The 12,168-nt window shown below is 35.6% G+C and overlaps 3 protein-coding genes and 1 long non-coding RNA gene across 6 annotated transcripts; 2 read left to right on the forward strand and 2 right to left on the reverse strand.

Moving 5' to 3' along the window:
* Positions 1–1,040: 1,040 nt before the first annotated feature.
* LOC130722166 (uncharacterized) lies at positions 1,041–1,886 on the forward strand. Its single transcript, XM_057572816.1, has 2 exons — positions 1,041–1,323; positions 1,448–1,886. The coding sequence occupies exons 1-2, from the start codon at positions 1,194–1,196 to the stop codon at positions 1,684–1,686; spliced, it is 369 nt and encodes a 122-aa protein (XP_057428799.1). The 5' UTR covers positions 1,041–1,193; the 3' UTR covers positions 1,687–1,886.
* A 447-nt stretch (positions 1,887–2,333) lies between these two features.
* LOC130722167 (UPF0057 membrane protein At4g30660-like) lies at positions 2,334–3,460 on the reverse strand. The gene is made up of 2 exons (XM_057572817.1): positions 3,135–3,460; positions 2,334–2,683 (listed from the first exon to the last, which is right to left on the reverse strand). The coding sequence occupies exons 1-2, from the start codon at positions 3,342–3,344 to the stop codon at positions 2,549–2,551; spliced, it is 345 nt and encodes a 114-aa protein (XP_057428800.1). The 5' UTR covers positions 3,345–3,460; the 3' UTR covers positions 2,334–2,548.
* Positions 3,461–5,079: 1,619 nt separating this feature from the next.
* On the reverse strand, positions 5,080–7,809 carry LOC130722165 (uncharacterized). The gene is made up of 4 exons (XM_057572815.1): positions 6,947–7,809; positions 6,031–6,101; positions 5,556–5,946; positions 5,080–5,451 (listed from the first exon to the last, which is right to left on the reverse strand). Exons 1-4 carry the CDS (start codon positions 7,055–7,057, stop codon positions 5,257–5,259), a joined length of 768 nt encoding a protein of 255 aa, XP_057428798.1. The 5' UTR covers positions 7,058–7,809; the 3' UTR covers positions 5,080–5,256.
* Positions 7,810–9,651: 1,842 nt separating this feature from the next.
* Positions 9,652–12,143, forward strand: LOC130726931 (uncharacterized). 3 transcript variants are annotated; one of them, XR_009015056.1, is made up of 4 exons: positions 9,653–10,507; positions 10,601–10,688; positions 10,786–10,891; positions 11,802–12,143. It is a non-coding gene; the product is annotated as an uncharacterized LOC130726931 (long non-coding RNA). The 3 variants fall into 3 exon arrangements; XR_009015055.1 differs by having other exon boundaries at positions 9,652–10,688; XR_009015057.1 differs by having other exon boundaries at positions 9,652–10,688; positions 11,806–12,143.
* Positions 12,144–12,168: the final 25 nt, after the last annotated feature.

Below are 12,168 nucleotides of genomic sequence, written 5' to 3' on the forward strand. Positions count from 1 at the left end.
TTCATGTTGAAGATTTAGGGTTTCAGAAATTGGGGAAGTGGGAAAGAAGAAGATGAAGGAGGAGGAAGAAGTTGTGTTGTGTTTGTAGTGGGAGGTGCGGTGGAAGATGAAAACTAGAAAAGAGAGGGGTTTGAGAAGAGAGTGGTGGGGGTGATGGGCATCTGGAGATGGAGATGGAGATGAAGAGTGGAGAGAGAATCAGAGAACCCAACGCTAGTTTGTTTGTCTTCTGGTTTTTCATTCTCAATTCAACTATACTTGTGCTTGCATATGTTTGGTCCTAGGATTGTGTGTGAAAAGATTGACTTTGTTTGAGAATTAATGATTTCTGGGATTTTTTCAGAATTCATGAAGAAGATGAAGTTCATAAGAGGAGGTGATGAACATGATTAATTTCTGGGGATTCTGGGAATTAGGTTAATTAGATTTAGGTAGATAGCTTAATTAGATTTAAATTTAATTTTTTTTTATCCATGTGTATTTAAAATAAATGAAAAAGCCACGTGTAAATGTTGAGTCAGCAAAAAATCTGCCAGATAGGCTAAAAACATGTGTAGGGACTTATTCTGATTAAAAAAACAATTCCAGGGATCCGGAATCGGAATTTTTTTTTTCAGGGACTTATTTTGATACGGGGTACAATTTCAGGGACCCCTAGAATATTTAAGCCGCCTAATAAAATAGCTAGGTTTAGGTCTCCTTCAATAAGAGCTTTAGATCTAGCAATGTTATTGCATGAACACCGTAAAAGCAAAGCTTTAATGCAGTGGTAAAACTTAATCGGTTAATCCTCTATACCGTATCCATCCTGTTTAGCAAATCATCCTCCACACAAAAAAAAGAATATGTTCTTTCCTCTTTTTCTCCATTACAAGAACATGTTCTTCTTATGTCACAAAAGAAAAAAGAACATGTTCTTCTCTAATTCGGCTACAATAACATGTTCTTTTTTCTCAGCCATCCCATTAGATTCCCCAGATTAACTCAAGGTATGACACCTTTACTAAATAAATAGGCTAATTAAACAAGACATGTGCATAGCACAGACACATTTCTGCAAGGAATCTCATTCAAAGTGGGAAAAAGTGAAAAACCATTATAAATCTTCAAGTTTTCTAATAATTCAAGTGCCTAAACACAAGCAACTTTACTTTCTCTGTTCACTCAATAGTTGCTTCAAACAAGTTGAAAATATGATCAAAGCACTCCTTTTATGGTTCTTTTTGTTTACCTACATGATCCTCACTTCTTCAGCTTATGGAAGCACATCCACAGCAAAGATTGAAGCTCTTAGGAATTCCAAGCTGCAAAAGGAGCCTAATTGTAACCAATTTTGAGCTTTGCTAGTTTCTTTTTTCTAACTTCTTTATTTTTTTTCATCTGACTTTCCTGTACCATAATCACATTCAAATTGAACAAAAATATGATCATTTTATTCATTTTGCAGACATGTCTGGTATGATCATGGAGTCGAGCGAACCGCTAGGATTGCATGATGTGCAACATATGAAGATGTCACAGAAAGCAAGGCAAGGTGGTGGAGGAGGAGGAGGAGCCAGTGACATAAAGAATCCACATAAGGGGAAGAACAGTGCAAGATCCTGTTCAGTCAAATCGTCATCCTTGTTCATGGCTGCACTCAGGCATCTCATTCCAGTAATGCTTCTTGTTGGTTGCTTCTTTTGAATTCGATCCTAGGCTTCAAGGTACCACTTATTTATAAGGAATTAGGAACAACATTAAACTAGTTAGTGATGCTTGATGATGGTTAGTAGCCTAATTTTGATTTGTATCATATCATGTTTATTGTATCACAGAACTGCATTCATAACCTTCCCTTCTGGTAAAAAAATAAAATAAAATCCTTTTTGAGAGCCTAGCATTTATAGGATCTGTCATGAGATCTATAATGAATGTTTGTTAATGCTTGATGAAATTGTGAGAAGCTAAAGGAAATAAAGTTGTCACTTTCCATCAATACCTTGTTAAATGTTAATTACTTGGTCAATTTAAAGATTGCATGCAAAAGAGTTGAGAAACAACAAAAGGGAAAGAAGGTGTGAGTCAGAATGGTGATAACAAAGGTAAGAATCAAACAGCTTTAACTGCTACAAAAGATTGTTTGTGATGATGAAAAGCTGTCAAAGTTCTTCTTAGTTCTTAGTGTATGTTTGGTTCCACATTTGACAATCTTCATGAACCAATTATCCCAAAAACATAAGTGGTTGGCTAAAGGACTCGTGAATGTGTATATTTCTAACAAAGCTAGAGAGATCGAGTGGCTTATGCGGTGAACATAATCAATTGCGAAAATAATTGAGTAACAATTGTTCTCATTTTTTTTATAATATGATTATTTGAGTAATAGCAATATTACTGAAATATACCCATACAATCAGCAATCACATTAAGAGATGATTGTCCACAACACTTGAATGCTCTGATCAGATGCTGTTTCTAGCTTCTAATTAACATGCTTGAACATAAAATGATGCAAGTCACAGAGGAGCCATGTCTAGTCTCAAAAAGAACAGAGTGACAAACACCATTAAGCAGCATACAGGGGACGCCTATATTCATCAAAATACTGATCCTGATCAACGTAGACAATAGCATACAGGGCATAAATTATTCCTGGAATGTATCCCAGTATAGTCAGTAGCAAGCAGATGATGAATTCAACCTGCAAAAATGTCTCAGTCTCTTTAAGTTGTCACAATTAAATTGTACAAGTTCTATAACTATTTGATAAATGAAAGCTTAAACATCATAATTTCATTGAACATGTTTAAGTCTAAAGCTAAATTGATTTTTTCTTTTTATTATAAATCATCTTGTATTCTGTCACCATTTGAATGCTGACAATTTTGAATTCGTGATTCAAACGTATTATGCTCGGATTGAACCCTAAAGCTCTTCCCTCACACTATGTCTGTGTTGTTAACTGAAACACAAATCACGCGTAAAACTAAATTAACTTGATTCTAAAGAGAATAGATCTAGAGATGTAGTTAGTAATAACAATAATACAATAGAGTGGGCACTTTATGTTTCTAAATGTGGTGTTATAATTAGAGTGTATAATAATAACATAACATAATGTTGATATGGTAAATAGTGAGTGTGAAACATACACTGCAGCAACCGTGGCGGAAGCAAACTCCTACTGGAGGGAGTAAGACAGCTATCATGATTTCACAGCATATTTCACAGCGATTAGGCATGTTTTTCAATCCTCGTGCAGTACAGCAAACAAGATTGGATCTGACTTTGGTTTGTGCTTCTGTGATTAATGTTGTGTTTGGGGTTACATAAGCTGGTGAATGGACAGTTATATATGTCATGTGTCATTTTTTAATGGCTACATTGAACTGATCGCAATTGGACCCTGTTATCACGGAAACACCAAAACGTGTATTTTTTTTTTTTTTTACATTAATGTTTTCTTATCCACCTCTTCCCTGTGAGAGAATTAAAGATTAATTGATTATGTGATAAAAAAAAGATAGAAAGTACAAAAAGATGGAAATGAGATGGTGGGAAGTGGATGATGCTATATCAAAGTTGTTTTGTTTGCGAGGCTTAATTAGATTGTAGAGAAGAAACACTTTTCTTCAAAAGGTTGTGTGTTTGATTTTCGCTTTTGATGTGAGTGTTGTATTGATGAGCGATCTGTAAATACCTCTATAAACGACATGTGGTCCCGAAAGCAATGCCTTGACCATAGTGACTGGAGCCGAACTCACCAAACTTTTATTGCGCAGAAAAAGTTGTTTTGTTTATGTGTGGGGGGGGTGGTTGCCACACCTCATTTTTTTTTTTGGTTAAACACACCTCCATATTGAAGTGAGATAGAAATAGAGAGGTGTTAAAATGGAGACCTAGCGGGCGGCTCGAATAGTCGGAGCAAAAGTATAGTTTAGCCTAAGAAATTCAAGCTGGTCTAAATTTCACTAATTGGGTTTGACACGGAAATTAACCGATCTAACTTAGATTGACTCGTATGGGGTTGAACCTCATTTTGAAAAAATGTGTTGGCCCGTTGCGGACCGACTTGTATGGGTTGCGCATTCTGAATTGAATCTCGGAGAAATAAACGTGAGATAAGTTATGTGATAGAAAAAGTATAAATACGAAAGGAAAGTTAATGGAGATGGAATGAATGAAAAAAAAAAAAAGTAAAATACACTCACCCCTCTCAAGGTTTGTGAGAATAACACTTAACTTCATTATTATCCAAAATATACACTCCACCCCAATAATAATCTCATAATTACACTTAGCATTCCAGGCTCATGTCTTGATTTTCTCCATTCCTATGCCGATGTGCATGACAAAGTTGGTCAAGAAGCTGACTTTTCAACATAGATTTCCTCCACATGACCAACAAGTAAACCCCACAAAGGCAACAGGAAACAATACAGTGCCAAAACAAATAATTGAAGTTTAGTTAATTTAAATAAGAAATGAGCAGATAAAGGATGTGTTTAAGTAAGAACCTTAATTAAGTGCTCACAGAATCAGCTGATCACGCAAACGCTTATTTATAAGTTAATTTGAAAAAAATTCTGAAATAAGCTCAAAATAGCTAATTGGTAGGCATAAATATCTATTCATAAGCTAATATCAGCAACTTATTCAATTAAACTCAAAACAATTATAGTTTATGATAAGAAACAATTATCACATAAGGGCTTATTCATAAACTAGTTTAATAAGCTCATTGAAATAAGCTCAAAATTGCTTATTGGTAGGTATAAACGTCTATTGTGAGCTAATATCAGCAACTTACACAAATAAACTCAAAATAGTTATAGGTGGATCATGAGCTTCCCCAAACACTTGCATAACACATACGTTATAAGATAAACTCAAATAAGCTCTTCTAAACACTGCGAAATTACAAGTTACTCTTAAGACTGTCAGTTGGTACTTCATGGATAAAAAAAACCAACATCCCCAGTCCTAAACCTTTAAATACGGACTAAGAGAGAAAAAATAACTTCTTCATAAGCACAAAACAACTTGATCTACTATTTGCAATGCAAAAAACAAATTATAACTCACTGGTGTTAATGATTTCTGGTAACATATTCCCCATTTCATCTATATATATTGACATATAATTCTCTATTTTATCTTTACAAGAGAAAAATAAAGCTAGAATGTTTTAGTCAATGTAAAAACCTGCTACATATCATCAAGGCACATTACACATTCCAAAAGAGCTGGAAATTCGCCTACTGTACTAGTTCTTCAAACCCTCAAAGCCACCTGATCTTGCCATGAGATCTTCCTCTTTACTGATGTCCTACTTGATCCGCTCCCATCGTTTCTACAAACTGACAACATGATGTCATTGAGCTGCTCTTCACTCGCATCTCTTTGTGTAATTCTCTTCGGTTCTTCAATCCTAACGGGCTCAGTAACCAGTAATTCCTCCTCTTCTCTCTGCATTTGATAGCACCAAAATACATGGAAACCATAAGCTTACTTGAATGAAAGATAAGCAATAACACATCATGTAAACATAGTTTAGTTGGTATAATATTTACCGCAATCTGGTTCAAGTCAAAAAATGGTGTTATGCTCTTCTTTGCTGGTTCTTTCATACTGTGACTCATATCTTTGTGATTCAAGTCGAGTGGCGGAGCAGAACTGAGAAAAGAAGGATCTTTTCTACTGAGACTCCTAGCATTCTGGTTCAAATCAAACATAGGAGCCTTTTTCTGCAATGTGTTGATCTCAGCACCATTGGAAATCCTTCCATTTGAATTCCAATGAGGAGCAACTGGGGGCTGCATAGATTCCTTTCTATTGTACTTCTGGCCCTTTGGAATAAGGTTAGCTTGGATTTTGAGCTTTCGCGGCTGTGAAATGTCTTGCTTTGGTTGCAGCTTTGGAGATGGATTTTTAAGCAAGTATTTGTAACGCTTCCTCAAGAAACTGCAGTTGCAAGCGCGATAATTATCAGGATAAGCACCTTGTGAATTCAAAAAACAGCAAACTATAAAAGACATGATACATTACCTAACTTCTGCTGACAGTGTCAACCTTTTCTGCTTGGCAGCCTGCAATTTCATCCTCATGGAGTTTGTGTCCTGAACATGTTAAAACATAATTACAAATTTTCCAAGTCATGGATACAAAGAGTTTGCCATAAAGGAAAGAGAATAGGTAAAACTTCTAAAACAACCAAAACAAGACTAGCAACAACAAAACAAACAAGCAAGCAAGCAAAATGCTTTAAGAAAGCTTAGCTTCTAAGCAAAGCGAGTCCAACAAATGGAGACTTAACAATTAATCATCTACATAATTCATAAGACCAGGATTTAAGAAGTTCTAAAGCCCTCACAAAGATGATATTAAGAGCTCGTTTGGATACCCATCAGAAAGTATGAAAACGAGAAAATAACACATAGGACACACCTTGTGTTGAAGTAGCAAAGTTTTTATGTTTTCATACTTCCTAGGGTATCCAAAGGAGCTCTAAATAAGAAAATAAAGCCAATCAGCTTCAAGAGACAGGGTTGCAAATATGTGAATCACAGACTCTAAGAAAAAGGGAGAAAGAAAACTAGAACACAAGCACAGTGCTATGTTTATGTTTGTTACAGCATTCAAATTTCAAAGGAAGGGGTTATGGAGTCCATAACTGAAACTGAGAAACTCAACAATTAAAAAGCAGTAATAGAGATAGGAAACAAACACCCATAAGAATGATTGAATGAACAACAACTCATATGTGATCCAAACATAAACATTAGTTTAATTCAAACAAAATTCCAGAACACAACATAGGATCCCTCTATTGTCTTCCCCAACAACAAAGCATAAAACCAAACCAAACCAACAACAACCTCAAGGAAATCAAAGGAAACATCAGATCTATTGAATTCCCAGTAAGAAAAAATTAAACTTTATCAAAAACCAGGAAGTGGGGTACCTCTAGAAGGTCTTCATAATCCTGCAACAGACTCTGATGCCTCAACCTAGTCCTCTGATCCTCATAAACAGGAGAGTCCACAGAGACAACAACCCCTTTCATCTTCTTCATCAGATCACAGAGAAACCCTCAAGCAAAATCCCAACAACAACAACTAAGGACACAAAGGAGATAGAGAAGAAGGTGTGTATGATAAGGCAAAGGAGGAAAAGGGAGAGAGGGAGAGACAGAAGAAGAAGAAAGAGAGGAAGGAATGAATAAAGATGAAGATGAAGGGGTAGATGGGAAAGAAATAGAGAGAGAGAGAGAGAGAGAAGAGGTGAGAGAAGGTTCTGGTTTTCCTGTTTTCTCTGTGAAACTCTGACCAAGACAAAGAAGGCCACCCACAAAACTTGGTGAAAAATATTGGGAGAGACAGTGATGAAGATGGAAACTTTTTGGGGTCTTGCAGAAGGGTAATTCAGGGAATTGCAAGGTGGGTATAGTTGGAGGACATTTGAAGCCACCACACTCACACTCACCTATATCTCTATCTATCTAACTTCTCCTTTTCTTTTTGTGTTGTTTCCCATTCTTTCCTTCTTTCCTTTTTTGTTTTGGCAAATTTGATTTTCTTGTACATAAAATTTGGTCCACCTGGGCCATTGACGAGTGCGGTGTGGTGTGGACTCGTGTGGAGTTTCCATGTTTCTTCTCTCATTGGATTTTGGTGTTGTTGTTGTTGGCCTGTGTGTAGAGAGAGAGAGAAAAATTAATTCAATGAAATTTGATGATGCCTCTCTCTCTCTCTCTCTTGTCTCTGCTACATGATGCTGTTGTAGTAGCTCTTGTCTTTGGTGGCACCTTAACTTTAGGCCTATAAACGACACAGATGACTCTTTCTCTTTCTCTCATTTGGTTTGGTTTCACATTATTGCTAGCAACATATGCAGGGTTAATTGGTGCATTTTACAATCATGCCCTTGTCCTCAGTTTTCTTTGATGCTAAGGAAGATGCTATTTTTTCAGCCAATATGTCTTTTTCATGATGAATTTGGATAAAGTAAGGAAGAAAGATCCCATTTTTTTGCCAAATGCCTCCTCCATTATTATTTTTGTGTTGTGTGCATGATCCTGAAAAGGAGGAAATGTGATGCTTCAGTTTCCTGATATTCCTCTCAATCACACCCATCTTTGAAGGGTGGATTTGGGATTTTGGCATCAACACCACCACTACCCAATTGAAGAATCACTATCTTTATATTTAATGTTTGCCTCCATCTTTGTGAATGGAATTGGAAAAGGGAAAAAGTTAAACACCACCAGCAGCCCCTACTTTCAGGACTTTGTGTGTCATACCAGCCTACCTGCTTCCTAATAGTCATTACCACTATTGGTTGATTGAAAGCTCCATTGCCCTTTCATTTCTTTATTAATCATGGATTGCTTTGTAGCCACACATCAATTTTTAAACAAAAATCCTAGCTAAACATGCCCTTACACATGTCATGGTGAGAAATTTTTTCATATTTTAAGATGCAATTTGCTGATTTTCAACTAGCTTTGCCATTTTGTTACAATCATGTAGTAGGGGGAATCTGGTTAATGTCTCCCACATCATGTAATTAGTACTGGGGGTACAAATCATAACCCCACCCACTTACAGCCACGGTCAGAAAATAAGAATAAGAATTCAAAATAAATGGAGGAAGTGGAGAGGATAAAAGATAGGCTGGTGCTGCTTGTGGCTCTTGTTGTTGGAGTTTGGTGTGTGAACTCTGCATTCTGTAGTAACATTTTTGTCCTGAGGGTGTGTATGTGATTTTCTTTTTTCCCTTCCTTGCTTGGATACCCTAAAATGGATTTTGCTCCAAATTCACCTTAAATAAGTCACTATATCATTAATAATGATTACCTAATTTAAAAAATCAATCAAAACTACTTAAGAAATTAATCAATTGTCTGATGACTTACTCTTACCATTACTTGAGTTTACTCAGTTTAGAAGAGTTGGACTCCTAAAATATATACGGTTTTGATACCTTGGCTAAGGTGCACCAATCAAAACCATTCATTACATCATTAATGTTCATTGTAATTATTATTATTAGTTAAATTATTTGCTAAGAAGTCCCTAAATTAAGTTAATTAGGTAAATGTTAAAATAAATTAACTCATGGTAAGTGGTAAAGAGTGTGTACGATGGTAGCAGAGACCCATGATTAAAAAAGGTCTATAGTAAGAAAATAAAAATGGGGAGAAGGGGATCTACCTTAAGTTTAAGTTCAGGGGGTTCAGTCCCCCTGAACAAAAAAAAATTGCCCTTATTTCGCTATATAATTTTTTTTGAACCTCTGGAAATTTTAAATTATACTAGTAGACTAAGTTTTGCACCTATTTGCACCAAAAACTCACTTATTTGTATCAACTATGACTTGTATATTTTCTGATGTATAAACATATTAAAGTTGTTTTTAATTATATTTTTATCGATGTGTTCATTTAAAAATTTCTGTAGGCGTTAAGTTTTTTGAGAGACCTCCGACGGAAGTTGAACCTTTCATCTTGAGGGACACGTTTTCTTGTAGTTAGTTTGTTTTATTGTCTAATTTTCCGATGGAGAAAAAAAAAAAAAATTGAACACCTAACCCCGGGGTCCTGAATCCGTCGCTGGTTGCAGGTTATAAGGCGGTTGTTAATTGTTGACCAAAAAAAAAGGGGGGTTGTTAATTGTTAGAAATTGTTGTGTGAATCCCAATTTGTACTATGGAAGAGGAGAGAACTAATTGCAGAAAGTAAGGATAGTAGGAGAGACAAAGCCTCTATTAGTGCTCTAAGTGAGGGGGTGCGTTTAACCTGCTCCATTTAATTAGGTGGTGTACTGATACACCATTAAATTCTTGTGTGAAAATACTAGGTTATCCTTGTCTTCTACCTTCCAACTCTGGTTTTGCAGCTCTCACTCCTTCATTTTTATTTCGATCCAATGCTCCAATTACTGTAACTGTTTATCAATTGATTTGCTCTTTCACCATTTGAGATCTGAATTTTCATATTCACCACTGATTTACCAAATAAAAACTGAGAAATTTGAGTTTTCTTATTATTATTTTCACATCATCCCAAATCTCATCTTCTTCTCTTTCACCCAATCTCATTCAATTGACTTCTTGGAAGTTCTCTGAATGGGTCAACGAACCTGGGAATTGTTTTGGGGTTCTGTAGGCGTTGTCCTTTGGTAGGCTGATTGGGTTTCTATCTATTTTGTTCTCTTCTTTTACTGGTTCTGCCCAGTTTTCTTGTATCTGTTTTTTGCTCTTGGGTATGGTTTATAGTTTATACCCCCTTATAATAAAGTATTGCTTATCCAAAGAAGAAAAAAAAACCAATCAGCTGCCGCCGCCGTGGAAAAGGGCGGTGGAAGGAAAGACGGCGATGGAGTTGTGGAAAGCGAAATCGATGGGGAGGAATTATCACCCACCACTGCTTCAGCTGCTGTCACTTTCGCCACCGCCGCCGCCCTCCCTCCGCAGCACCGCTGATGAAGTTCTTCAGGCTATTTTTTCATTTTATTATTATAGGGTATGAATGTAATTTAAACCAATGATCTATCTTCAATCTCTACCGTTTAATTCTTTAATATTATATCATGTGGTTACCTTTTGTGGTGTACAGATACACTACCAAATTGAATGGTGCAGGTTATACGCACCCCTAAGTGAGATCATCATTTTGTATTCATCTTGTTCAGTTTGAACCTACAGTGAGTCATGTGCTGAACCATTGTTCTTGAATATTATTAGCCACTTTCTTCATTGATTTTCTTACCAATGTAACTCAACATGTTCTATATTACATAGGTCAAAGCTTAAAAAAGCCTTCATGGAAAATTGGTTCATGTTCTGCATTAAAGAAGGTGCTGAAGAGTTCATCTAAAGTGCAAAAGAAACCCCAGCTCTCCACTTGGTAAAGAGTACTTTTCTATTTCCGTACTCAATCAGTATTGTTAGGTTTCTAAAATATCTAGTTTATTCTAAAATATCTAGTTTATTTTAGGAGGTTATATTTTATTTAGGCATTAGTCTTTTATTTTGATTTGGTTATCTTTTAGATTAAAAGTAGAATATATTTTATATTAGAATTATATCTTTTATTTCTTGACGGTTAAGTCTATATTTTTATTATAAATAAGAGGTCTCTCATTAGGTTAGGAATATAGGATTTTGATTATCGAGTTAGAAAAGTTTTTACCTTGTGAAAGGAGGCCTTTCTAACTCGATAATCAAAATCATATATTCCTAACCTAATGAGAGACCTCTTATTTATAATAAAATATAGATTTAACCCTCAAAAAATAAAAATATAATTCTAATATAAAAGAAACTCTACTCTTAATCTAAAAGATAACCAAATCAAAATAAAATACCAATGCCTTAATAAAATATAACCTCCTAAAATAAACTAGATATTTTAGAATCCTAACAATATTCTGTGTAAGATAAGGGTATTAGCTAACTTGTGCCTGCAAAAAATTGCACTTGTGGGAGGGCTGAAGAAGAGGAAAAAGTATTGAAGTTAAAATTGACAGCATAACAGATTAATAATCCTCAATCGGCTTGTGGCAGTGTATTTATTTTTTTTCTTTTGCAATACATTGTCCGTTTATGCTTTCTACATCTGTATTGTTCATTAAGAACTCAATTTTTGCTGTACGTGACTTTAAAGGTTAAAAGTTCTAACTCCAAAGAAATTTAAATTTGTATACTTTCTTCCTTTGGTCATACAAGTAGTTTCATAGCTCGACAACAGTTTAGTTAGATAGCTCCAACTCTTTACTTTAGTTCAGATGTGTTCCTAAATCAACTTTGTGTATTAGGCAGACTTGAAAGAGTCTTGCCTTGATGAATTCAGAAAATGATCAAATAGAGGAGGAGCGCGATCGGCTGGCTAGGAAGCGGCAAGAGTTGGAGGAAGAAACGTTGGCCAATGTCTAACTCCTTCGACACCCGAGAAAAGGAAATGTTTGCTGAGAACCAAAAGCTGCAGAACCACTAGTCCAAGTTGTTTGATACCTTTTCAAGTGACTTATGAGTTATGAGAGATTCATTCATGTTTTACAGCTATTATACCAATTGTCTGTTCTTCCTTATCTAATTGTTTGCTTAAAAAAGAACCTTTTCTCTTTATGATAAGCTTTTGTAGGCAATGCTTTCAGTCATGTAATGCATTTTGCTGATCCTTCT

This window comes from Lotus japonicus, chromosome 6 (assembly GCF_012489685.1).
Source record: "Lotus japonicus ecotype B-129 chromosome 6, LjGifu_v1.2".
Taxonomy (NCBI): domain Eukaryota; kingdom Viridiplantae; phylum Streptophyta; class Magnoliopsida; order Fabales; family Fabaceae; genus Lotus; species Lotus japonicus.

Bases quoted from the DNA above. Each gene is read 5' to 3' on its own strand.
- LOC130722167 (XM_057572817.1), bottom strand. From the start codon at position 3,344: ATGACATATATAACTGTCCATTCACCAGCTTATGTAACCCCAAACACA. The intron at 2,684-3,134 runs GTATGTTTCACA...ACATTTTTGCAG, and splicing joins TCCGCCACGGTTGCTGCAGT to GTTGAATTCATCATCTGCTT.
- LOC130722165 (XM_057572815.1), bottom strand. From the start codon at position 7,057: ATGAAGAAGATGAAAGGGGTTGTTGTCTCTGTGGACTCTCCTGTTTAT. The intron at 5,947-6,030 runs GTAATGTATCAT...TTGCAACTGCAG, and splicing joins ACACTGTCAGCAGAAGTTAG to TTTCTTGAGGAAGCGTTACA. The intron at 5,452-5,555 runs GTAAATATTATA...TATCAAATGCAG, and splicing joins TTGACTTGAACCAGATTGCG to AGAGAAGAGGAGGAATTACT.
- LOC130722166 (XM_057572816.1), top strand. From the start codon at position 1,194: ATGATCAAAGCACTCCTTTTATGGTTCTTTTTGTTTACCTACATGATC. The intron at 1,324-1,447 runs GTAACCAATTTT...TTCATTTTGCAG, and splicing joins GCTGCAAAAGGAGCCTAATT to ACATGTCTGGTATGATCATG.